Here is a 25565-nt window from a genome sequence, read left to right on the forward strand (position 1 = left end):
TAATAAGACTAAAGTCAAAATCCTAAATTAAAACCCTAAAGACTAAGTCAAAACCCTAATTGAAACCCTAAAAGAAACCCTAATCAAATCCTAATGCTTCTAAAAACTTTATAAATAAGAGCCTCCACACCCTATTTTCGTATCAAAGAAAAAACCCTAGGAAAAGTAGGTGAAGAAGCCTCCACAACCTCTCCAAAACCCTAATTTTGGATCCCCAACTCCTTACCTAACACCCCTGCTCTGATTTTAACCTAAAAAACACCCAAAAACCTCTAAAAAACATCCCAAAAATCCACAACAAAATCGAAGAATCCAGATCCAAGAAGGAGATACCTTACCTCGGAAATCAGAAATCAGATCCGGAGATAGAATTAAGTAAGGAATACGGTACAAGGAACCATTTTCACCAGATCTGAGGGAATAGTACTTTTGCAGATCGAAGGTAAGTTTTTTTTTTATTTTTATTATTTTTTTAATCTAGGTTTGTCATTAGCAATGTAGATTTATTTGGGATAAGTAGAGACCGGCAATGGCCGGGCGGGGTTGGTGCCTAACACCTTCCAACCCCGTAACATGATCCCCAGATTCGGGTTTTCTGTAGTAGAGTAGTTTTTATCCATTTTAGAGTCAATTTGGTTCCTAGACCACAATAACTAGGTGGCGACTCCCAAACCTCAAGGGTCAAAAGCGGATCCGCGCACCCCGCGGATCGAGGGCGCTTTCACAAGACATCCCTACCTTCAACTGATAGTGCATATGAGTATCTAAAAAATGTGAAAGAAAAGTTCAAATCTGTTAATAAATCGTTTGTAGGTACTCTGATGACTAAGTTGATGATTATAAATACAATGGGGTGCAAGGAATTCAAGATCATATCTTTAATATGACTACCAAGGATGCAAAACTTAGAGCATTAGAAATAAGTATGAATGATTTATTCCTAGTAAGTTTAAGTTTGGTATCAATTCTCTTCTAACTCAATTCTATCTTTTCATGATTCACTATAACACCAATAAGGATAATTGGAACGTGAATGAATTAACTAGTATGTGCATTCAGGAGGAAACAAGATTAAGATAGGAAGGGAAACAGTCTACTTTTATGATGACTCAAGGAGTGAGAAAGAAAAGAGGAAAGTCAAATAAATAGAAGAAGAATTTATCAAGAAAAGGTAAAGGGCTTGGGAATGCAAATCAGATTGAAGAGAGAAACAATAATAGTGTCAAGTGCTACTTTTGTGACAAAGTTGGACACATAAAGAAAGACTATGCAAAACGCAAAAATTGATTCGAAAAAAAAGTATGTTTTTTTATTTTGTATGTTATGAATCAAATCTTGCTGAAGTTCCTTCAAATACTTGGTGGATTGATTCAGGAGTCACAACTCATATTACAAATTTGATGTAAGGATTCATTTCAAGCAAGAAGTCAATGCAAATTGAAAAGTCCATCGTCATGGAAAAATGTCTTGGAGTACAAGTACTAGATGTGAGAACATATCGCTTGGTATTGGAAATTGGTCATCATATAGATCTGGAGAATACTTTTTTATGTTTCTACTAGATCTAGGAATTTAATTTTTTTTATCTAAATTAAATTGTTTAAGTTATTTGATTTCTTTTGAAAGTAGACAAATAAAATTATTTTTTAAATTCAATTTTAGTTGGATCTGGTATATTATTTGATAATTTATATAAAATTAATTTGAATTATTATTATGCTCAGTCTTTAGTTACCTTGCATTCGAATAATGGTTTGAAATGTAGCTTGATAAATGAAAATTCCTCCATCTTGTAATATAAACGTCTGAAGTACATCTCTAAAACTAGAATAAAGAGATTGGTGAAGAACAAAATTTTGAATAATTTGGACTTCACAGATTTCTCAGTACGCATGGATTGCATTAAAGGAAAGCAAACCAAACATACTATGAAAGGAGTCACAAGAAGCAAATAATTTCTTAAGATCATACATATTGACATTTGTGGATCATTTCCTACTGCATGTCTAAGTGGAGAAAGATACTTCATCACCTTTATAGATAACTTCTTTAGGTATAGTTATGTCTATCTGATACATGAGAAATCTCAATCTGTGGATATCCTCTCGATATTTATAACTGAGGTAGAACGACAATTAGATAGAAAAGTTAAAATAACCAGGTCAGATAAATGAGGTAAATATTATGGTAGATTTAATGAATTAAACAAGAATTTTGACTATTTTACTAAACTCTTAAAAAAGTTTAGTATTGTGTATAGTACATAATGTCTGACAGGTCTCAGTAGAATGGTGTGACTGAAAGGCATAATCATACACTTATAGATATGATTATAAATATGTTGAGTCATTTAATAGTTTCAGAATTCTTGTGGGGAGAAGTATTAAAGATTGTTATGTATATCTTAAGTAGGGTTTCTAGTAAGGTAGTTTTCAAAACTCTTTTCAAGTTATGGATTGATAGAAAACCTAGTTTAAAACATTTACATGTTTGAGGTTATCTAACAAAAATAAGGATCTACAATCTATAGGAAAAGAAGTTGGATCTCAAGACCATTTTGGGATATTTCATTGGTTATTTAAAAAAAATTTAAAGGATACAAATTTTACTGTCCTAATCATAATATGAGAATAGTTGAAATTGAAAATGTTAGATTCTTAGAAAATTGTGAGATCATTGGAAATGTATAATCACGTAAAAAAGTTCTTGAAGAAATAAGAATGGATATCCAACCACCTCTTAATCTTTAAGAAACTATTGATTCTCAGGGTACTCAACAACCTGAGGAAAATGAACAACAATTAGAATAAGTTGGCTCACTACTTTATTAGGACCCAACCATTATGATTGAAGATTCACCATTGATAGTTCTAAGAAGATCTCTCATAGAAAGGAGGCATGTCATTTCAGATGATTACTTGATGTATCTATATGAATCTAATTATGATATTAAGATAAAAAAGATTCGGTTACATTTTTACAAGTAATGGAAAGTAATGATTCTTCTAAGTAAATAGATTCTATGAAAGAAAAGTTAAAATCTATGGATAATAATTGTGTTTGGGATCTAATTGAATTATTTTTTAAAAATAAGAAATTGACTGTAAATGAATCTTTAAGACCAAACACGATGCAAAAGGCAATGTCGAAAAATTTAAAACCAAACTTGTGGCCAAAGATTTTACTCAAAAGGAAGGTATCGATTATATTAAGATTTTCTTTCAAATTTCAAAAAAAAACCCCTTACGGTATTGATGGCTCATTATGATTTGGAGTTATAGTAAATGGATGTGAAAATAATTTTCTTAAATGAGAGTTTGGATGAAAAATTTACATGGAATAACCTGAATAGTTCACATAAAAGAGAAAAACAAAATTAGCTTATAGACTTCAGAGATCAATCTACAGATTTAAACAAGTTTCAAGATAATAGTACGTAAAGTTCAATGATACCATTACATCTTTTGAATTTAAATAAAAATACACTGTTAACCAGTACAAATATATATATAAAAGTCAGTGGGAGAAAGTTTATTATGTTGGTCCTATACGTGGATGATATTTTGTTAGTTAATAGTGATATTGGTTTGTTGCACGAAACTGATAATTATCTCACTAAAAATTTTAAGATAGTTGATATGGGTGAGATAACATATGTCATTGGCATAGAAATCCTTAAGAATTGATCTCAAAGATTATTAAGATTGTTTTAAAAAGGATATATTAATAGGGTCTTAGAGGTAGATAACATGTAGTTTTGTTCTATTGATGACGCGCCTATTAGAAAAAGAGATAAGTTCAACTTGATGTAATGTTGGCAAGATGATTTAGAAATGGAGCAGATGAAGGATATTCCATACGCCTTAGCTATTGGGAGTTTGATGTATACTCAGATTTGTACTAGATCAGATATTAATTTTGTAGTTGGGATGTTAAGTAAATATCAGAGTAACCTAGGAATTGATCATTAGAAAATTGCAAAAAAGGTTTTGAGATATCTACAAGGGACAAAAGACTATATGCTTACTTATAGGAGATTAGATTATTTAGAGGTGATCGGATACTCAAATTCAGATTTTATCAAATGCTCTGATAGTAAAAAGTATATATCAGGTTTTGCATTTCTATTAGCAGATGGAGCTATCTCGTGGATGAGCATGAAGCAGAGTATTAATGTTTCATTCACTATGGAGGTTGAATTTGTAGCATGCTTTGAGGCCACAAGTCATGCTCTATGGTTGCAAAATTTTATTTTAGAACTTGGGATTGTCGACTCTATAGCTAGGCCGTTGAAAATATATTACTCGAACGGTATGAAACATATGAAGGTTAAGTACTCGGTGGTTAAAGAGAAGGTCTAGAAACAATTAGTGTCAATAGAGAACATTAGTACCACTCAAATGATAGCTGATCCACTAATAAAGGAGTTATCACCAAAAGCTTACAAAGAACGTGTTGTCAAGATAGGTCTTTTAGAGAAATCTCTTATGTATTTGGAATATGTTATTTAGAAGTGGTTATGTAATTGACATTAACATTAATACTAAACAGAGTTTATTTCTATTGATTTCCTATTTCCATTTATCTTATGATCATATTCTATTTGGATTTTAAGTAATACATGAAATGCCTTAACAAGACAAATAACAAGAGCACAATTATAGATATATTAGAAAAGATATTAATGGTGTGATACATAGAATGAAGTATGATATAGATAACATACAACCGTCATGACCGACATTAGTATCTAATCGAAATATAGTATTATAGTATCTGATTGAATATTGGGATTATTGATAAGATTTCAAAATTCGTGATCACGTGTATAAATATTTTTGTTTATAGAATCCTAAATAGAGTTATTTTCAGAAGGAAATTATTTTATAAAAAGAACATTAACTTTAACACAATTGGTCTAATGGACCAAGTGAGAGCATGTTAGAAATATTATATGGCCCAATTGACCTACACTTTTTGAGTATTTAATTTGCACAAGGATTCTATATAATTAAAGACATCAATAATTAATGTTAAATCCCAATAAAATCATAATTAGAAATACTCTTTAGGTTTTATTAGGAAACCTTGATGAATAGGAATCCTTCTAAAAGAGGATATCTAAGCCTTTTATTTTCATCTATTTAAGTGGATCTATATCTCATAATAGAAAAGAGACATACATACGTATAGAATTTTGAATAGTGGTAATCCCATTAATCACTAGAACTCTAATCGGTCCAACATAGAGAGGAGAGAAAAGGTGAATTTGAAAAATTAAAGAACATGTAGAACAAAGATTCTTTATTGGGGATTTACGCACATTAGATCATTGGCACATAGATTATGAAAGGCACATTTCTAACTACATCTGTATCATCGATTTGACTTATAACATAAGATAGGTACCCTAAACTTTTTTATCTTTAGGAATATGAATAAGTTTCTTGAGATATTTAGGAACATGAATATGTTTCTTGAGATATATGAATTATTCTTGATCTTGAAAATTATAGACTAATAGTTATGTGAATAAAAGATTTTGTATATTATAAATATCACAATAACCTCAATGTTTGGATGAAAAAACTTTGAGGTTCTTGATTTTAAAAAAAATCCCACTAATCAAATCTATACCTAATTGAGCCAACTTCCACGTTTGAATTTTGGAACAAGATTGTCGGTTCTCTGAACCTGGTTGAGATAGGTTTGAACATTTTACCATCAATAGGAACTGAAGGTTGTCTCCTAAGTACATATGGGAAGGATTTGGAAGAAGCAACTTCCCCCATAATTCAAACCATAGACGAAAACACCAAAATAAGAGTTGGATCAATGAAGGAAATGGATGATCCTCTGCCAATCGATCAAAGAAACAATCCCTACATAGTTAGAGGGCAGTCACCCAAGGACTATGGGGTTCTTGAAACCTTCATAAGATCTAGCCTTTATAGTAGAACTCTTGAAATTACCCATCCTCTTAACTTTTCATCCATCCCATAATTTAAGAGCTAATTACTAACTTGAGTGTATATTAATGATTAATTAATTAAGAAGATCACAACTTGTATAATTTGAAGCTAAAGGAAAGAAATTTCATATATTCCTTTTGTTCAAGTTCAACCATCTCGTGTGACAGGTCTCGGTAACTAGGAATTCATGCATGATCCAATTCTGTTTATAGATCTAATCATATAGTGTCGTATAACTTTCTCAAAGTATTGATAGGTTTTTTCGCATAAAATTACAATATTCCTTGTTTATGTCAGTGAAGTACTAAACCCAAAATGTTCTTACAACACGTTTGAAAAGGGTCTATGAACATTTTGAAGTGCATATCAACATTTTGTGTAGGATCTATTATCACTTAGATTTAAAGTTGATTATATGATTGTGTTAAATAATTTTTTTTCTATAAATTTTTAATGAAAATAAAGAAAAATGTATATTAAGAAAATTTAGCGATTCAAAATCCAATCATTAGTTCAAGATGAAAGTAAATCAAGTGTAATAGTATTGACAAAATTAGTGATTTTGAATTTTGTGTTGACAAAATTCTCAACCATAGATTGGGTTCATTTTTAAACCTATATACGATTTACAATACTCAAAATATGCACCAGATTTTGTTGTTAATTTTTTTCTTATTTTTTGGATAAATATAAAATAATTCATGTCAAAATAAAATCAGATAATTCCCCACATCCAACCACTATGTCATATATCACATAATAAATATGTGTAGAGACAATTGATTTTTAGTAACATTTATAATTTTCATAAGTTTTAAGGAATATTTTGTTCTATTGTAATGAAATGGGAAAGAAGAAAAATATTAGTAAAGTATTGGGAGTAAAGTAAGATATCAGTAATTATTTGAAAATTTTCAGATTTTTATTCCGATTGCAAATTTAAGATGTGATTTATATTAATATGTTAGTACATTTTTTCACTTGCTTGAGTTAATCAAATTAGTCACCAAGTTGACTCAAATAGATTATTACACCCATCTCATTACAATGCATCCCATCCAGTACTCCTTGTTAACTCTTCAAATGGAAGATGAAAATCCATTTACAATGCATCCCATCCATCACCTTTATGGGATATTTACGAATAAGTGATCAACTTTTGACGAATTTACGATTCTGGCTAGTAGTTCATTTTAATTATCAAAATATGAATGGTAACGAATTCGGAGGTTTTAAAGTAACTATTTCGCAAATTTAAAGTGACTATCTCGTATGAAACCTGCGAAATAGTAATAGTCACTTTCAAACCTCCGAATTCATTATCTTTCACGTTTTGATAATTAAAATGAACAGTGAGTTGGAATTGTAAATTCATCAAATTCAGCTCACGAAATGGTAATTCACCCTACATTTTTTCTCTTTCTATGAACAAATCATTCTAAGAAAGAAGTTTGAACATCATTCATGACTACAAGTAGATATAGATATACACATCACAACAACAAACCCATAGAACTAGGGCTTAATGTCAATCCAATGCAGTTGGAGTTCCACTTCACCACATTCCACATTTCTCAGCCTGAGACATAAATCTTGAACAACCTCTCTATCCTTCCAAATAATACAGCTCTCCTGTGAAAAACAGTTTTTCCTGCTCGGCGACATTGTTTTGATTATAGTACCACTTGGAAGACCTTCCAAGTTCATTCTTACAGCTTCTATATATGGTTTAATGTCAAACTCTGCGTCTCCCATTTTGTCATCAAAGGTGAATGTATCCTTATCGAAAACTTCCTGAACATTAGAGGAATAATAAATTTTCATGTCAAATTGGATGAATTTGATTCCATCGAACTTTGAATTCATATGTAACAAAATTATGAGGGCAGGTGCAATTAAAATTAAGAAAATAATGAATTAATTCTCTTTCCTTATCAAACATGAACTTTTAAAGTTTTATCATACAAACTATCTATCTCACTCATGGTTTTAAATCTCGTCCAGGATCGAGACAACTCGTCTGAATCATCTCAATATCATCCATGAACGAGACGGATAGACAAGGCATCTCACATGTGCAATGCAAAATCTCGTGAGGTGAACGAGATGACTCGGACGATATTTTGAAAATCTCGACCGAGTCAGTAAAACTCATCCAAGTCAACTGGGATTTAAGATGTTTTAATTCAAATAATTTTTTTTTTAATTTAAATACTTATCATCTAAATAAAATATGATTTTATGATTAAACATATTCTAATCTACCTTATTTTATATAATAAAAAAATCATTATTACTTTAATATAAATATGTATGAATAAATAATTGTAAACCGAGTTGAATAATTTATCTTATTCAAGACAAGTTGACTCATTGAAGACAACTTGATCTCGTCCATGAATGAGACGAGACTTCAAATCGAGTGTTGAAAGTGGGAACGGATCCTCTATAATGCGATTGGACTATTGAAAAATCGCCACATCAACGACATTGTAATATCCCTCTGTGAAAATTTGGGATTACAGCAACCGTCCATTTTAACAATCTTAATCTATATATATATATATATATATATATTATATATATATATATATATTTAAATCAAATCTAGGCCATCAACCCAACACACTTGTGTTGTTATTTTTCTTGAACATGAGCCTCTCTCTCTCTCCTATAGAGAAAGTGCTACAGAGGTCTACAGGGAAGAGGGGTTACAAGGATCTATTCCCGTTGACTAAGGCAATGTTTGTTTGCGCTATTTTTCATCGCTTATTGCTGAAAAAAATTAAATTAAGCACTTTTGTCAAAATAGCACGTTTGTTTACTCTATATTTTCAGCGCTTATTACTGAAAATAAGTGAAAACAATTCAGCACTATTTTGATGCTGAAAAAAAGTGCTGAAGCGGTAAGCACTTTGCTTTTTCAACATGAACAAGTATGCCTTTTGTTTTTTTGAGCATGGACAAGTATGCCCTTATTCTTAAAGGATATTACCTCTTATATCCCATGTATAAGTATATAAACACCCCACAAATTAATAAACCCACACCATAACTAAATTATTTTGTCTTATATGGGTTAAAAGTTTTGGAATGAGTTGATTTTTGGTGAGGATGATCTCTATAATGAGGAGATCATCCTCACAAAAAAATCAGCATATTGAAACTTCTAACCCTATCAAAACAAGTTCAAGAACCGTAAATTGTCCCTTTTTAAAAAAAAAAACTATTTTTGACGAGTTAGAAGTTTTAAAATAGACTGAATTTTTGTGAGGATGATCTCTAGATCATATAGACCATCCTCACTAAAAATTTGCTCACTCCAAAAACTTTAACCCATATAAAACAAAACAAAAAATGGCTATAGTGTGGGTTGCCCTTATTAATTCATAGGGTGCTTTTATAATTACATATCCTTCATTTCCATCGAAAATTATTCATCCAAAATTAAGTTCTTTCAAAGTTGATTTCAAATTTTGGTGCCTTGTATGACATTATTATTTTTAATTTTAAATTTGTGAGCTTTTATAAATAGAAATTATTATTTATGAATTGAAGATTTGAGTATTATTTATTATTTAAAAATAAATTATATTTTAATTTTATAAGAAATAATATATTATATTGTGTTTGATAATAAATAAGCATTTGAAACATGCAAACAATGTCTGATATGATTGTAAGGGTAACAAAGACAATTTACCAGTTTCAGCAATATGTAACAAACATGATTCAACATCTAAACAAACAACCTTTTCAGCACTTAAATTTAGCGCTTATAAGTTTCAGCGCTTAATGCTATTAAGCACTTATTTTTTTCAGTTTAACAAACAACACCTAACTTTTTAACTATTGATACGACGTTAAATAGAATTGAATGGAGGAATGGGATTCAAGGGCAAACTTACAGTGGGAGCAATCCCCACAAGAATTTTCAAAGTCTTTTAAGTATTTATGAGCTATTGTGACATATAATAGCATTGGATATAAGAATTTGCCACTACCACCGCCACAAAAATTAATTTTTTCTTATTTGTCTCTACAAAAAATTTCCACTCTTAGTTGCCCCCAACTGGACATAATTTTGGCTCCACCCTTGGCATTGGAACAAGTTCAGCCGACCATCGGGTATTCAATAAGGTTTCAATGATGATGAATTAATCAAATTGAGAGACCATAACATTGCTAAATTAGGAAAAAGAAAGATTGGAGGTAACTAAGGGTGGATATAAGCAGATATCAACAAGAAGCTCTGTTTAAGCTGTCAACTAGCTTAAAAAAAATCTCTCTCATGGTAGGCTTAAACATGAGAAACATTTTGCAAGTAGGGAGGCAATGGTCTCAGCAAATTCATAGACCAAATGTAGAAAGTATCAGCACCAAGTTATCTAAACTATTCTTCAGTAATCTTTTACTAAAGGGAAATTACCATTTTGTGTGTCGAATATGACGAAATTTTGAGTCCGGTACACTGTTCATTTTAATTCTCAAAACATGTTTTGGAGCTAGTTCTCTTGTAGGTATTATAATTTAAAGTGACGATGCCGCCAATAAAATAAAAGGATGAAATCACTAGTAACCATTTAAGAGTCACTTTTTTATTAGTAAGATCGTACCTTAGAATTACAATACCTACCAACGAACTTGCTTGAAAACTAGTTTTGGGAATTAAAATGAATAGTGTACCAGAATCAAAACTTTTGCAAAAGTTGGGCATGTTGTGGGAAAATCTCTTTACTAAAACCGATAGAAGGAAAAAATATTTGAGATAGATTCTATTGACATACCAACTTTTACTTGCAACACACCATTCCCTTTTAAAATAAAAGATAAATTACCATTTTGTGCGCTGAACATGGAAAAATTCCAGTTCTGGTACAATGTTCATTTTAATTCCCAAAACATGTTTTCCAACAAATTCATAACTTTTATAATCATTGAACTCACTGTTAAAAAAATATCAAGGGTATTTGACAGTAACATAACCTGCGATCTAACTAAGTAATTTATCAGCTGCTTTGCTAACTATATAATAAAAGTCATTCTTAAAATTACTTGCGACCTCGCTAGTAATTTAACAGTGAGGTTGCTGATTATAAAAGTGATGATTTCGCTAGAAAACATGTTTGGGAATTAAAATGATCAGTGCACCGGAACCAGAATTTTGCCGTAATTTGCTCATGTTTACAGAAATTTCTCTTTAAAGTTTGCATATAGTTTGGTGTGTTACAAGTAAAAGTTGGTGTGTTAAAAGAAGCTCTCTTGTTTTATCTACTTAAACCCAAATTATAAAGTTGAGATTTCGAACCAGTCTCTAATTTTAGAACTTGTCCCAGTGCTCATATGTTAATTATATAAACAAAAGAATAATTGTTCTTTTGGAAAATTGGACTTCATGCACTTACACCACATTGGAAGCAAATAACCAGAGAGCATGTAGAGGAGAATACTTACAAGCTTTACTGGAAGATTGGGATCTGCGACACCAAGTGTTAAATCTTCATTCCACTCAGGATTAATGTTCTTTTTCTTCACACTGGTCTTTAATTTCTGCATCAAATTTATACAATATCAGCATAGCAGAACTAATTAACAAGTCGAGTAATTCTAACTTGTTTACTCTGTTCACGAAATTTGAATCAAGCCCTTGTCCACCTCAGCACCACCACAGAATAGTCGGGCAATGTCATAACCTATGAACTAGTTCAGAAGTGAACACAAACCTTTTTTAAAACCTGTTTTTAGATAAAAAGTAACAAATAGAGAATATCTAGAAAGAAAGTAACTTTTAGAAAATAAAAATAATTTCCTTCTACTTTTTAAAATGTATAAATTTTTTACTTTTTAAAAATAATTTTCTAAAATGAATCCAAACATATTTTTAACTTTCAAAAGTCAAAAAATTACTTTTGTGTGTATCCAAACGGGCTCATAATTGACGATAAAAATTGAATCGGATGTTGTGATCTAGAGAGACAAAAAAAATGAAAAATATGAAGAAGGCCCTTGTGCATAAAAGGTAGGATTCTTAATCTGTAGATTTTGGACCCATTTTAAACTAATTCTTAAATATAGAATTATCCAAAGTACAAAAAATCCTTTAATACAAAAACAACAAACGAAATCAGATATATGGGTTTTGGACTAATTCTTGAATGGAAAACTACCCAAAGTAAGAAAAATCCGTTGATACAACAACTACACTAACAATAACGAATCAATCAATTATAGTTTAAAAAAAATACAAAAACAAAAGATATGCATTTGGGACACAGGATCTAAAAATGGAGCCATAAACAAGAAAATATGGATTAAAAGAAACCAATTAACTTGGAATTACAGACAAAATAGAATTAAGTGAGTAAGTTGGTTTTCTAGCTTCACCTCTTTGCCCATCTTGATCACCATGTAAGGATCACTACTACGAAGATCACGGATGGCCAGATTAATGCCTCGATGAACCCGAATTCTAAGAAGTCCCAAATAATTTTCCATTAAATAATGAAGTTAAAGAAAATGAAGAAGAAAAAGAAAAATGAATATGGAGGGAGTGAGACTTTTAAGTTTGAGACTCCATTGAACAACAAATCCTCTACTTATATATTTAGAAACGGTAGAGATGAGCAAATACTTTATTAATGATTTGGAGTGCATAGTCAACCAAGTTCATTTAGTTGCTGAGTAGTGACTGTAGCCTTTTTTCGGTGATTGAGATTTTAGACCTAACCCTCGATGCATGTTTTGGTTAATATTTGAGGTACCCCTCATGTTTTCAAACTGATGACATGCCCCTTGACCTTGGTCTACTCTAATAGACTAAGAAAATGACTTAAATATCTTTATCTCCTATTTGGTAGTTAAAAAAACATTTCATATCTACATAATAAAATACAACGGTAGGTGCCATTCCAATTATAATTGATAGGTGTATAGATGTGGCACTCCAATTACAATGGAGTGAGGTCTATACTACCCCACTTTAATGCCTTTACTCTTCATCCCTTTTAGTTTTATTATCTTTTTTTTTCTCTCCTCTCCCTTCAGTAAATATTCTTCTAATTTTATTATCTTTCATTTTTTATCCCATTTTTCAATATTACTTTTCTAATTTTACAATCTTTCCTCTTTTATCCCTTTAACCCTAAGAAAATGTCCGTGCCTACTTTCTTTCTAAAACTAGTTATATTTAATATCTTTGTAAAAAAAGAATTATCTTTATCTTATTAAAAGTTCTGTCTATTTCAATCTTCTAGACCTCGATGATAAAATAGATTTTTGGGGAGAAAAATCAAGGGTTTTCCACAATAGGCTAAGGTGAGTAGAAAACAATGATTTGAAGGTGACGTTGAATAGCTAAATTTAATTTACCAAATCGTTTGTTGAAAATTGTGAAATTCCCATTTTGCATTTTAATTCCAAAATTGGTAAGTTACCATTTTTGGAATTAAATTTTTTATCAATTAGGAAAATAATTTACTTATACAAATATCCATCTCAAAATGTAATGTTTAATAATAAAAAAACAAAGGCTTTTTTAGTAATTTAAAATAAAATTTCCCTCTTTGGTAAAAATTCAAATTTTAAATTATTATTTTTAAAATTAGAAAGAGCAGTGCAATCAAACAAGAATTTCGCAATGTTTCTCTACTATTTTATAATTTTACCATAAAAATAATCTACCATGAAGTTGAAGAGATTGAGAATGACATAATTTTTTGAAAAGAAAAATCCAAGGATTTTTACTACAAGTATAAGATGAGGGTATTTAAGTCTTTTTATATTAATTTAATATGTCATCATTTTGAAAACATAATGGTCGGTCCACCCGAAGGAGTGTACTGCAAATCCCCCAAATTTGTTCAAATTAATTGGGTTTGTTGCGGTCTCTTTTGGCTACCTGGAGATCCGCTTCTAGAATGTGGACTTCGATAACTGCTCCATTAATTAGCTCGTTGAAATTATAAACCGGTGCCACGAGTCAACAGGTTTTGATCTTTCTTATTTATTTTCATGTAAAATGATTAAATTTTAATATTTTCATCATGTCATCTGTGGAAGGATCAAGAATTTAGCAATCGACTGAACTCTAGGAAGGATCACATCCATCACATTTTACTCGACGATCGAAAATTGGATAGAACCCAAATCAAATCCAAATGGGTTTAAATCAAATCAAAACCAGTGAAAAATGATTCGAGTTTGGGTTTACCCCTCCAAAGCTAGACCGAACCCAGATCAGAACCGAACTAAGGACCAAACACCAAATCGAAAATCGGACGATAATCAACTTGAAGAGATTGAGGATGACAGATTTTTTTGAAAGAAAATTCAAAGGAGTTATAAATACTAGGTCAAGATGAGAATATTTAAGTTATTTTTCATTAGTATATATGAGAATACTGAGATAAAGAGTTACGCCATCATTATTATTATAAACAAATTTCCCCCACTCATCCATCCCTTTAATGGATTTATTTATTTTTATTTTTTACATTTCACCCCATTTTTCTTAACATCATAAATCCATATATACTTCTCAAAACATCTACCACTCCCAATCTCTACAAATTCTCCCAATTTATAAAGTTTTCTTTATTATTAAATTAAGATTTTGCCTCAATTAGTTTGGTTTTATCTCAATTTATTGAAATTGAGATCATCAAGTCATTAGCAAATTTAAGGCTCAAGCACATCAAAGAATCTCAAGCATTTGTGAATTCAAAATTCAAAGTTGAAAATTTTCTTCTACATGACACTTTGCAACCAATCAAATAGGCATGTTGAGAGACATCTGATCAAAATTGAGATTTTCAAAATTCTAGGTGTAGTGATTCTAATCTTTGCTCATATTAATAGTCTCTTCTTCTATCCCTTTTTATTTTACTCTAATTCTCAAGTCTCAATTTTTTTTATTATTATATTATTTTTAGATAATGGATCTCCAAAATTTTGATAATGATGATTTTCAAAATTATGATAATAGTCTTAAGAACCTAATCTCGAGGTTTAATAATGATTTTAATTCTTTTACTCAAGAGGCTAGCAATGATGTCTCCCAAAAAACTTGAAATGGCTTCGATCCGAGCCACAACAACATTTTTCATAAATAAATGTTGTAAATCCGGATGGAATTAAAATTGAAAATGCTATATGTAATTATTACGATAAAATTTTAGCTTATTTTAATATATATACCGGAATGACCAAAATGAACAAACATATATAAAATATGTATCTAAAAAGACAATAATCGGATATTAGATAATCAATCACCGGCCAAGTAAATATGTGGATGTATGATATCGATAGAGTGCGACAAAAAATCATTAAAAATTTTATTAAGGAAGAAATTCTTTTTTTAGTCATTAAAAAAATAAAATTATAAAGAATTTATTAAAAATACTTATTTTCCTAATTTTGAAAGTATTCTAAAAATACTTTCAAAATAGACGTAATTAAAATGTTTCAAAAAAAGAAATTAGAAATTAAGAGTTTGTTATAAAATATACCTTGCAAAATATGTCTAACTTCTGATTTATGGATTTTAATTCAAGGCATATCATATATATTTACAAATGAAAATTAAAACTTATATAAAAGAATTATATATTTTTCTTTATTAAATGCAAAACAAAGATATAATTCAAATAATAGGTCAGATTCAGAGCATTTTTGAGGATCCTGATCGTCCGATCTTTTTTGGCGATGGTGAAGCGATAGCTCCCTACTACACATACCTTCCATATATCTGAGACCAAGATTGACATTAGGTTGTCAGACTTCGTTCCCATTATGGGGATTACGATGGAAGGGGAGCCCATCTTCCCTCACATGCTTACCATCAAGGAGATTGTAGGCTTGATAGGGGCTCATTTCATCCTAGTTACCGAGGTCGGCAAGTTGCATCATCTGAGCATGTTGTTTGTTTAGTCGACATTAGGTCACCGGGGTCATATTGTCCGACGAGGAGACGATGACTTTGCTGCAGTCTTTCGACTCTCCTTCATTTGCTTACTAGAGAGCTGTTTCTTCTTGGAAGACAACTTCACAGTGATGACCTGATTCTTTCCTCTCCTCCAAGACCTTTATTATGTTTCCAACTACGACTGGGAGAGTCTCATTTATGATACCATCTTAAGTGGCCTTGACTGGTTTGGGGAGGGTATTACTTCTTCTTGCGGTAACGGGATTTCTACGAGATTCTTCTGGCAATTAATTGAGGTACATTCTATCTTGAGACTTGTGGCCTTGAATCTTTTTTTTTTTTTTTTGTGCCCATTAGGATGATTTTGTTCTTTCTCTTTCAATTTTTTTCTCACGTCTACTTTTCCTATTACTTTCTTACCATGTGCCATCCTAATGAGAGCTATTCCTTTGGCATTTTCTGGGCTACCAGGGACCTTCGCACTATCAAGAATAACTCTCGTAGTGCTCAGGCTCACTTTGATCTGTGTCGTCTCCATGAGGTAAGCATTGTTTTATTTTGTAGAATTAAATTCCTTATTTGGTGCCTGTGGATTAATTGCCCTTTTGTTTTGCAGGTCTTCTCTATCACCTTCCCCACTCCATTCAAAAGCGTCAAGAGGTGTGAGTGGCCTTTAATTGGGACTTGTGGCAAGAGATTTATCTGTGTCTTATCGGGCGTTTGTCCTACTTGTACTACTTCGGAGAGCAATTGTATTTTTAACATGATTTATCCCTCAATATCCCTGATGCTCCTATGATGTCGTCCACGATGGATCTGATGGTAGAGGAGTATTGAGCCTAGGTTGGTGGGTATCGACACAGGGGCTTTTGGTGGAGGGTGACTAAATCAGTTGGTTTAGAATAGTCTCCATCGGTTGCCTGATGTTTGCCATGCCTATTCGTGCCGGGATTACTGAGATCGGAGATCTTTATCCTAAAGCACGAGGACGCGGTACACTCTTAATCTTTCCTCTTTTAGATGGTGTAAATTGCATACATTTACTTTTGGTAGTTGCAATTTATTGTATTGGAGTCTTTGATTGTAGTTCATATTGGTTTGGCACTTGTCATATTTATCATAAAAATGGTGACACGTGTCGAGATGGAAGCTTCTCTTTTGTTATGTTCATGGAATGTCTGGTTGCATATGTCCACAATTAGTGTATCATACTTATTTGTAGACTTTTGCCAAGTCAATCTATGGAATATCAATTTACGCGAACCTAATTGATGCACTTAGAAGGTTTCGTTTTTTGGAAAATGTGTTCGCCTACTGTAGAAAACTGATTTTGTTGAGAATTCTTGGATGAATATTACATGAACCCTGATAGGATATTTATAGGAATTGTATCAACTAAGATAAGGAAACTAGCCTAACATAAATATTTTAATTTATTAAAACTTCCTAATGTAGAATATCCTAATTGATATTGTTATATATATTATTCTCCAACATTCCCTTCATTTAGAGATGAGATACATTGATATGATACAATATATCTCATGTATCATAATATGTTACATTTGGTTCTCTAACACTCACTTTACACTCAGGACTCCATGTTCTTCACCCATTATCTAATTCAAGTCTTTCTTCTTGGGCGAATGGATCCCACTTCTTGTAGTTCATAAAAATGTACTTTTAGAAAATCTCTCATCTAACATTGTCTCCAGTCTGGTGTGATTTCTCTTGCTTGCACAATGCTTAGTCAAGTAACAAGCAAATGATGATGTAAACAAACACAATGCTTAGTCAAGTAACAAGCAAATGATGATGTAAACAAACGACATGCATGACTCCAAATAATTGGAAAAAAAAAAAAAAAAAAAAAGAAAGAAAAAGAAAATAATGCAACCTATCATGTACAGAGGAATTAACATCCACATAGTATCGAAGTTATGTGCTTAAAGAGATGTAAGCAAGCCACCAAAACATAATATAATCAAAGGTTTCAAAAAATTGTATATAATAAGAGGACATAAGCAAAAATACACACTTGGATAATATTGTACCATACAAAAATATTGACTAATTTGATTATCAAAAGTATAATCATAGGTTTAATGGGGCAAAAAATTTATAGTTGCAAAATAAATTGAGATGAAGGCATTTACATCATTTTCGTTAGAATAAATATATATTCACCAAAATGTCGAAAACGTGGAGGGGTATGTCTAAATTTCCCAAATTTATTAAAACTAATTTAACTTGTTTCAGTCCCTTTAATCCACTTTTGGTGATCTCCTTCTAGAAAGAGAGCTTTGACTTTGAGTTTGAGGTGCTGCAGGTAAGACTTCTCACTTTTATGGTTATAGGAAACCGAGATGACTTAGGAGCCCATCACATTCATTGGTCCATGATCCGAGGTAACTATCCAATAATTTGAAAATCTTGGCCAATCAACAGGTTTCGGACCTTTTAGTGTTCTCTGATATAAAGTAAATAAATTAATATATACTTTCGCAGGTATCTGTCCCACATTAGTTTACTATCATTTTTTAATAATAATCTAAATATATATTTGGATAGGGGAAGGAAAAAATGTTGTTTATTAACAATCCAAAATTCAAAAAAATTTCTTTTAAAATTAATTGTTAGTATGCATTTAATTTAAAATATGGGCTGTGATATTACCACACCATAATAATATGAGTAAACCTATAAGTGATTTTATTATAAAATCATATGATAGGTAAATGGATACATGCAACAGTCACAAAATCTAATTCACTTAGAAATTGATTTTATTATAAAATCACTTGTGGGGTTTATTTGTATATTTTCTTTGATGTGATAATATCACATTTCTTAAATAATTTTTTTTCTCACAACAAATATATATAAATCATTAAAAACTAAATTCTAACTGAGCTAATCAAATGTAATTTACTAATTTCCATCGTAATTGTTAAAGGGAGATGTAAGTGTCAACTTACTTAGTATTGGTAAAGTCTTTGGGTGATGATACCAGAGACCTGAGTTCAAATTCTTCTAACACTGAGTTACTGAACTCTTAAAAAAAGGGCTCATGGATAAAATAAAATAAAAATATTTTTTAAGGGAGATGATTGTTGTCTATCACTATACATCTTATAATAAATCATTTACTCATATATTAAGCAATTTTAGTGTCAACGATATCTAATTTATCTCCTTTCTTCTATTTCCTAGAAGCTTTATCATTATTATAATAATATGAAAATGCTAAAATGACATAGAAATTGACTTCATTTTACACATTGTTGATATGGATTTGGATACGAAATCATAGATGCTTTTCACAGAGATATGAGTGAAAAGAATATATGATTTTGTACATTCCTCTACATCAGCAATGTGTGAAACAATGTTAATATCAATGTCACTTCAGCATGACCCTTATTATTATTATTGGTTAGTTTCAAAATATCATGACCTCGTGTCCTTAATTCTCTTTCCGATTAAATATAGCATTGTCATAGTCACTTTGAAAAGTCGGCTAAGTTGTATGTGTTGTAGCTAATATTAAATTTTAGAAAACGACACACAAAAAAATAAATAAATAAATAAATAAAATTGGATAAAGGTTTGGCATAATTCTACCAAAAATAAATATTAGAGAAGAAGCATTCATGATCGAAACATTATGTAATATTTCAAGACAATAACTCTAAGGGGGTTGGTTCAGTGGTTAAACTAGAGATCGGGGTTCATGCGATCCTAAGGATCTAGTCCCATCCCAAAGGATGTGAGGATATTCTGCGAAAAATAAAATAAAACCATTTAAGACAATCCCAAACTTGATGAATTTTTTTATTTTGATCTTGGATTTAAACCATACTTTAGATTATTGTACACCTCATTACAATGCATCCCATCCAGTACTCTTAGTAAACTCTTCAAATGGATAACATAATTACATTCTTTTACAAAATTTCATTTAATGTACCATAAAATTCATAAGAACACCATTTTTCTATGAAAGAAGCTAATACATTATTCATGAGTGGCAGTACATGATTACAACAAACCCATAGAACCAGGAATGCGAATCCATTGCAATTGGACCTCCACTTCACCACATTCCACATTTCTCAGTCTCAAACATAAATCTTGAACAACCTTTCCATCCTTCCATAAAATATGGCTCTCCTGTGATAAGCAGTTTTTTTTGCTCGGCAACATTGTTTGGATTATTGTACCACTTGGAAGATCTTCCAAGTTCATCTTTACAGCTTCTATATATGGTCTAATATCGAACTCCGCATCTCCCATTTTGTCATCTACGGTGAATGTATCCTTGTCGAAAACTTCCTGCAAATTACTCATAAGATGATGGCTATGAGGAGAGGAATTGAATTATAACTTTTCATGTTAAATTGGGTAAATTTGATTCCATCAAACTTTGAATTCTTATGTAACAAAAATTACGAGGGAAGGTACAATAAAATTAAGAAAAAGAATGAAGTAGTTCTGTTTCTCATCCAATCTGAACTTTTAAAATCTTTCTCATACAAACCATTTGTTTATGTTTTTAAATTTAAATTTAAATCTAATAAGTTAACCTCTTAATAAGTTGTTCGTTAGATTTACTTTTCGATGCAGACAAGCAGACATGTTAACAAAATCAATGGTTTGCAGAAGAGTTATATAGACAAATGTAGAAGAAATGAGCACCAAGTCATCTAAAATATTATCCAATCATCTTTTACTAAAACCAATAAAAGAAAAGAATGTTTAAGAGAGATTCTATTGGCACACCAACTTTTACTTACAACAAACCAATTCTTTTGAACATAAACAGCTGTCTGCATATAATTTAGTGTGTTACAAGTAAAATTTTGTGTGTTAATAGCAGCTCTCATGTTTAAACTTGATCATTTTATCTACTTAAACCCAAAAATATAAATTTAAGGTTTGAAACCAGTCTTTAATTTTAGAACTTGTGCAAGTGCTCGTAAGTTACTTGTGAAAAATCAGATTCGATTATTCTAGGATGATCGATTACAAGAAACCATAAGGTTTATATAGAGCATAAAATCTTAAGGAAATCTAATATAATTTAATTAGATCCATTCTTATCCTAATCATAACAGATTCTTAACCTAATCACATAGATCATGATTTGGTGTATAACATTTCACCTAATAACAGTGCATTATTCATATACTCTAACACCCTCCCTCAAACTCATGGCGATGAAGGATCGATGTGAGTTTGCAAAATCTAAAACCTTGAAAACTAACACCTCCAACTTTGATCTCTGTCTTTGATGTGTGATCTTGCTTCACGAAGAAGTGTTGATGATGAAATATCTTGACGATTATATGGCCTATATCGTAGCAAAGAAATTTAAAGCTGAATGAGCAACCTAGAAGAATCAAGATTCGAAGGTCTCTTTTGGACCTTAACAAGACTCAATGTAGACGCCCATGTGGGCTCAATTATTGGCCATTGCCTCTTTTGGGTCTTATATGGTCTCAATATGGCTCCAGTGTGGGCTCACCGATTCGTCTAGTTTGGGCGTTAATAACCCTTTTTTTTTTTTTTTCTTCAAATGGGCTGAAACATATAGATTTGAACGAATTTGATCATGGGCTCCTACAGCTGGGCTAGTTTTGCATAGTGCACAGAGAACTAACTTGAGAATTGGCGGTTCTAATTGGTGGTTTCAAGATTAAAAGTTGAAAAGTTGCTTTGCATTTATGGGTGTGATTGGCAAAAGACTGGGGGATAGTGCTGGATTAGGCTAAAGAGGAATCAAGGACTGATATAAAACATGGTGATATTTAGACAGTTACTCTCCATATGGCTTCAATGCACTCTTGCAGATGTATCCTTATTTCTAGTGCATTTTCCTTTCTTCTCACTAATGGAACCAAAAGTTTCAGATTGCTCACAATAGCCTTATTGTCTAGAGGTTTTCTTGATCCAGTCCATGCTACATTCAGCTGAAACACTTGAAAGGTAACTATTCAAAATCAAACGCCTGTTGATGACACTTCGTTAAATGGATTGGCAGTGATTAGTTGTTTTTGTTTTGCATAAGACAGTGGTTGCACACATAATGGGTGAATCAGTGTAAAACACACAAGGCGGATCCGCCAGCGTGGTGGTACCATTGCCAGCCGAAGAACATTTTGCAAGAGAGACAATCAGAATAGCACATGCCAATGGATGACCCGTTCATATACTATGTGAAATAATCAGATTTGATTATTCTAGGATGATCAATTACAAGAACCCATAAGGTTTAGATAGAAAACATAAATCTTAAGGAAATCTAATGTAATCTAATCAGATCCATTCTTATCCTAATCCTAACAGATTCTTAACCTAATCACATAAATAATGATTTCGTGTATCACATTTCACCTTATTACTGTGCATCATCAATATACTCTAAGATTACTCAATATTAATAGAAGTATAATTGTTCTTTTGGAAAATTGGACTTTATACACCTACATTTGAAGGAAACAACCAGAGCATGTAGAGGAGAATACTTACAAGCCTTACTGGAACATCGGGATCTGTAACACAAAACGTTAACTCTTCATTCCACTCTGGATTGAGATTCTTTTTCATCACACTGGTCTTCAATTCCTGCATCAAATTTATACAATATGAGAATAAAAGCACAAAATACAATCAAATTAATAGACGACATGGCTTGAAATAGAATTAAATGGAGGGACAACTAAATTTCAAGACATAATTTTTTTTTAAATTATCAATTCTCACTTTCTATGTTCAACTCAATATAATTGATGATCGCCCTTTGGATTGACTGAGATACCTTTTGGATTTCAAAGAGATACTCGTTCTCTCAAAATGTTATTTTGTCATTATTGAATCTGATCAAGGAAGGAACAAAGGGAATGCCATACACTTGGATGTGAAAATGATCTATCCAAGGTCATGCATGAAATTTTATAGATCAAGTTACAAGTTTTCTATGAAATTTATCCACGGTTTCTAAACAGCTATCCAAGTGGGTGGAGGATTTTCCTTACACATAACCCTAAAAAAATAATCATAAAATTCGATGAATTTGAGAAAAAATAAATAAATAAATTTTTTGTAAGGGCTTCAATTTGTTATTTTTTTTTCCTAAAACCCCCCAAACACCACCTCTCTCCATCTGCTGCCCTGTTTTCTTCTTCTTTTTCATTTCAAGGTTCATTGATCTTTTTTTTTTTTTTTCCTGAAAACTTAATTCTTTCCTAAGAAACGTCACCTTAACCTTTATTCCTCTTCTTCAAAAGTTATATTAAATGCCATTTTTCATTTCCAAAAGAAGCTTTATTTTTACCTAAAATCCCATTATCTTCAACCTCTAGGATAAAATTTCGACCCTTTAATGTCAAGACATATCTTCCACAACTATCAAATCTCAAAAACAAGATAGCGTTAGGGAGGTTGAAGATGATGAGTTTTCAGGAAGAAACCAAAAACATCATTTATATAATCCCTCATTCTTCTTTTGAAAATTTTTGGGATTTATCCAAATTAAATAGAATTGAATGACCGATAAAAAAAAAAGTCAAATTGAACCCCTCCCCCTCCCCTTCAAACCATCAAATTATTGTTGAATCCTACCTTGGTTACTATGTTCATGACATGTGAGCCAAGCCCTTGTCTACCTCAGCACCAACCTAAATCAGTTGGAAAATGTCAAAACCTATGCACTAATCCAGAAGTAACACATAAACTTTCTTTAATTGGAGACAATTTTTTTTTTTTTTTGAATCAGCTGTTGTGATCCAGAGAGGAACTGAAAAATTGAATCGTATGAAGAAAGGGATGGTGCATAATAGGTAGAATCCTTAATTTGTAGATTTTGGACTCATTTAAAATATGGGTTTTGGACTAATTCTTCAATAGAAAATTACCCAAAGTAAGAAAAATCCTTTGATACAACATCTGCAACGAAAATCAGTGATATGTACCTTAATGGAAAACAACCCAAAGTAAGAAAAATCCTTCGATTCAACAACAACGACAACGACAACGACAATGAATCAATCAATGAATAAAAATAATAAAAAATAATAAAAAAATAAAAAAGATATGGGTTTTGGACTAATTCTTAAATAAAAGATTATTCAAAGAAAAAAACCCTTTAGGGAAAACAGATATGGGTTTTGTTTTTTTTAGGTAACAGAAGACAGGATCCAAACATGGCTCAATCAGAACCACAAACTGAAGAAACACGTCATAATGTTGATCAACCATGAACAAGAAAATAAAATATGGAACAATAGAAACCAATTAAATTGGAATCACAAACAAAATAGAGCTAAGTGACGAGTAGGTTGGTTTTCTAATTTCACCTGTTTGCCCATCTTGATCACTATATAAGGATCACTACTACGATGATCACGGATAGCAAGATTAATGCCTCGATGAACTCGAATTCTAAGAAGATCCAGGTAATATTCCATTAAACAATGAAGCAGAAGCAAATGAAGAAGAAAAAAATACAATTAGGATTGGTAGGTGCCGACGACCTTCAAGTTTGAGAATCCATTGAACAAGTCAACAAGTCCTCCGTATATATATTTTAGGGGAAATTACTTAATGGACCCTCGCAGAAGGGTTTCATTTTTTTATGGAGGGTAAGGATCACTTGAAACTTCACCTTATCTTCTCTGAGGGACATTTCAGATTCTAAAGACATGAGTACTTCCAAGAGAAGGTCAAAGAGAGAGAGAGGTGAGAAAGTCTCTAGGTTTTCAAGACTAGTGAAGTTGCAGTAGTTGCTTGTGGTACTTTGCATTTAATATTTGGGTGACTAGGTCAAATTTAGCTTTTGTAAGGATTTCAAATATGAGTCCCGTTCGGCACCCAACCATTTGCCCAATCATTTTTGTTTTACATGGGTTAGAAGTTTTGGAATAGACTGATTTTTGGTGAGGAAAATCTCTACGGTTAGGAGATCATTCTCATAAAAAATCAGCACATTCCAAAACTTCTAATCCCATAAAAAATGATTTACAAAAAATGGACGATCCACGATTTTACAACTTGTAAATATGAGGTTAGAAGTTTTGGAATGAGCTGATTTTTAGTGATGATGATCTTCTAACCGTAGAGATCATCCTCACCAAAAATTAGCCCATTTCAAAACTTCTAAACCATGTAGGACAAAAATGATTGGGTGTTGAACATTTCCCTTCAAATATATATATATATTTCCCAGGTAAGTCTTTGGTTCATCAATTTCCTTTTTGATAATAGACTTACCAACAAGTAAAGCTTTAAGCTTTTTATTTTTATCTCCTCTCGTTCTGACCTAGGCCTTTGACAAAACTATTGCTTAGTTTGAATTGTAAACTATCAAACTAAAGAAATATGCATTAGCTTGGTGGGAGCAATTGAAGACCTGACGAGAAAGATTGGGGAAATAAAAAATTACTTTCTAGGATAAAATGAAGGAATTAAGGAAGAAGTTCTTGCCTGAAAATTATCTTCAAGAGTGGTACATGAATATGTATAATTTTCAGCAAGGAAGCAAGTCGATTGATGAGTATACTGAGGAGTTTGATCTACTTATGGTTAGTTGTGGGGTTGAGGAACTGGAGGAAAAAACTATTGCACATTATCTTGGTGGGTTGCGAAGGGATATTCATGATGTTGTTACA

The 25565-nt window shown here is 31.5% G+C and overlaps 2 protein-coding genes across 3 annotated transcripts; both read right to left on the reverse strand.

The window, feature by feature from the left end:
* Nucleotides 1-7320: 7320 nt before the first annotated feature.
* Nucleotides 7321-12509, reverse strand: LOC147394082 (protein C2-DOMAIN ABA-RELATED 4-like). The gene is made up of 3 exons (XM_086453953.1): nucleotides 12357-12509; nucleotides 11427-11522; nucleotides 7321-7766 (listed from the first exon to the last, which is right to left on the reverse strand). Exons 1-3 carry the CDS (start codon nucleotides 12465-12467, stop codon nucleotides 7488-7490), a joined length of 486 nt encoding a protein of 161 aa, XP_086310079.1. The 5' UTR covers nucleotides 12468-12509; the 3' UTR covers nucleotides 7321-7487.
* A 7271-nt stretch (nucleotides 12510-19780) lies between these two features.
* Nucleotides 19781-24464, reverse strand: LOC147394083 (protein C2-DOMAIN ABA-RELATED 4-like). Of its 2 annotated transcripts, XM_086454655.1 has the most exons (4): nucleotides 24255-24394; nucleotides 23521-23576; nucleotides 22429-22524; nucleotides 19781-20232 (listed from the first exon to the last, which is right to left on the reverse strand). In XM_086454655.1, the coding sequence occupies exons 2-4, from the start codon at nucleotides 23536-23538 to the stop codon at nucleotides 19939-19941; spliced, it is 408 nt and encodes a 135-aa protein (XP_086310781.1). In that variant the 5' UTR covers nucleotides 23539-23576; nucleotides 24255-24394; the 3' UTR covers nucleotides 19781-19938. The 2 variants fall into 2 exon arrangements, with proteins under 2 accessions (XP_086310781.1, XP_086310780.1); XM_086454654.1 differs by lacking the exon at nucleotides 23521-23576 and having other exon boundaries at nucleotides 24255-24464.
* Nucleotides 24465-25565: the final 1101 nt, after the last annotated feature.

The sequence above is a fragment of the Akebia trifoliata genome, chromosome 9, assembly GCF_017979445.1.
Source record: "Akebia trifoliata isolate Shusen 1 chromosome 9, ASM1797944v1, whole genome shotgun sequence".
Lineage (NCBI taxonomy): Eukaryota > Viridiplantae > Streptophyta > Magnoliopsida > Ranunculales > Lardizabalaceae > Akebia > Akebia trifoliata.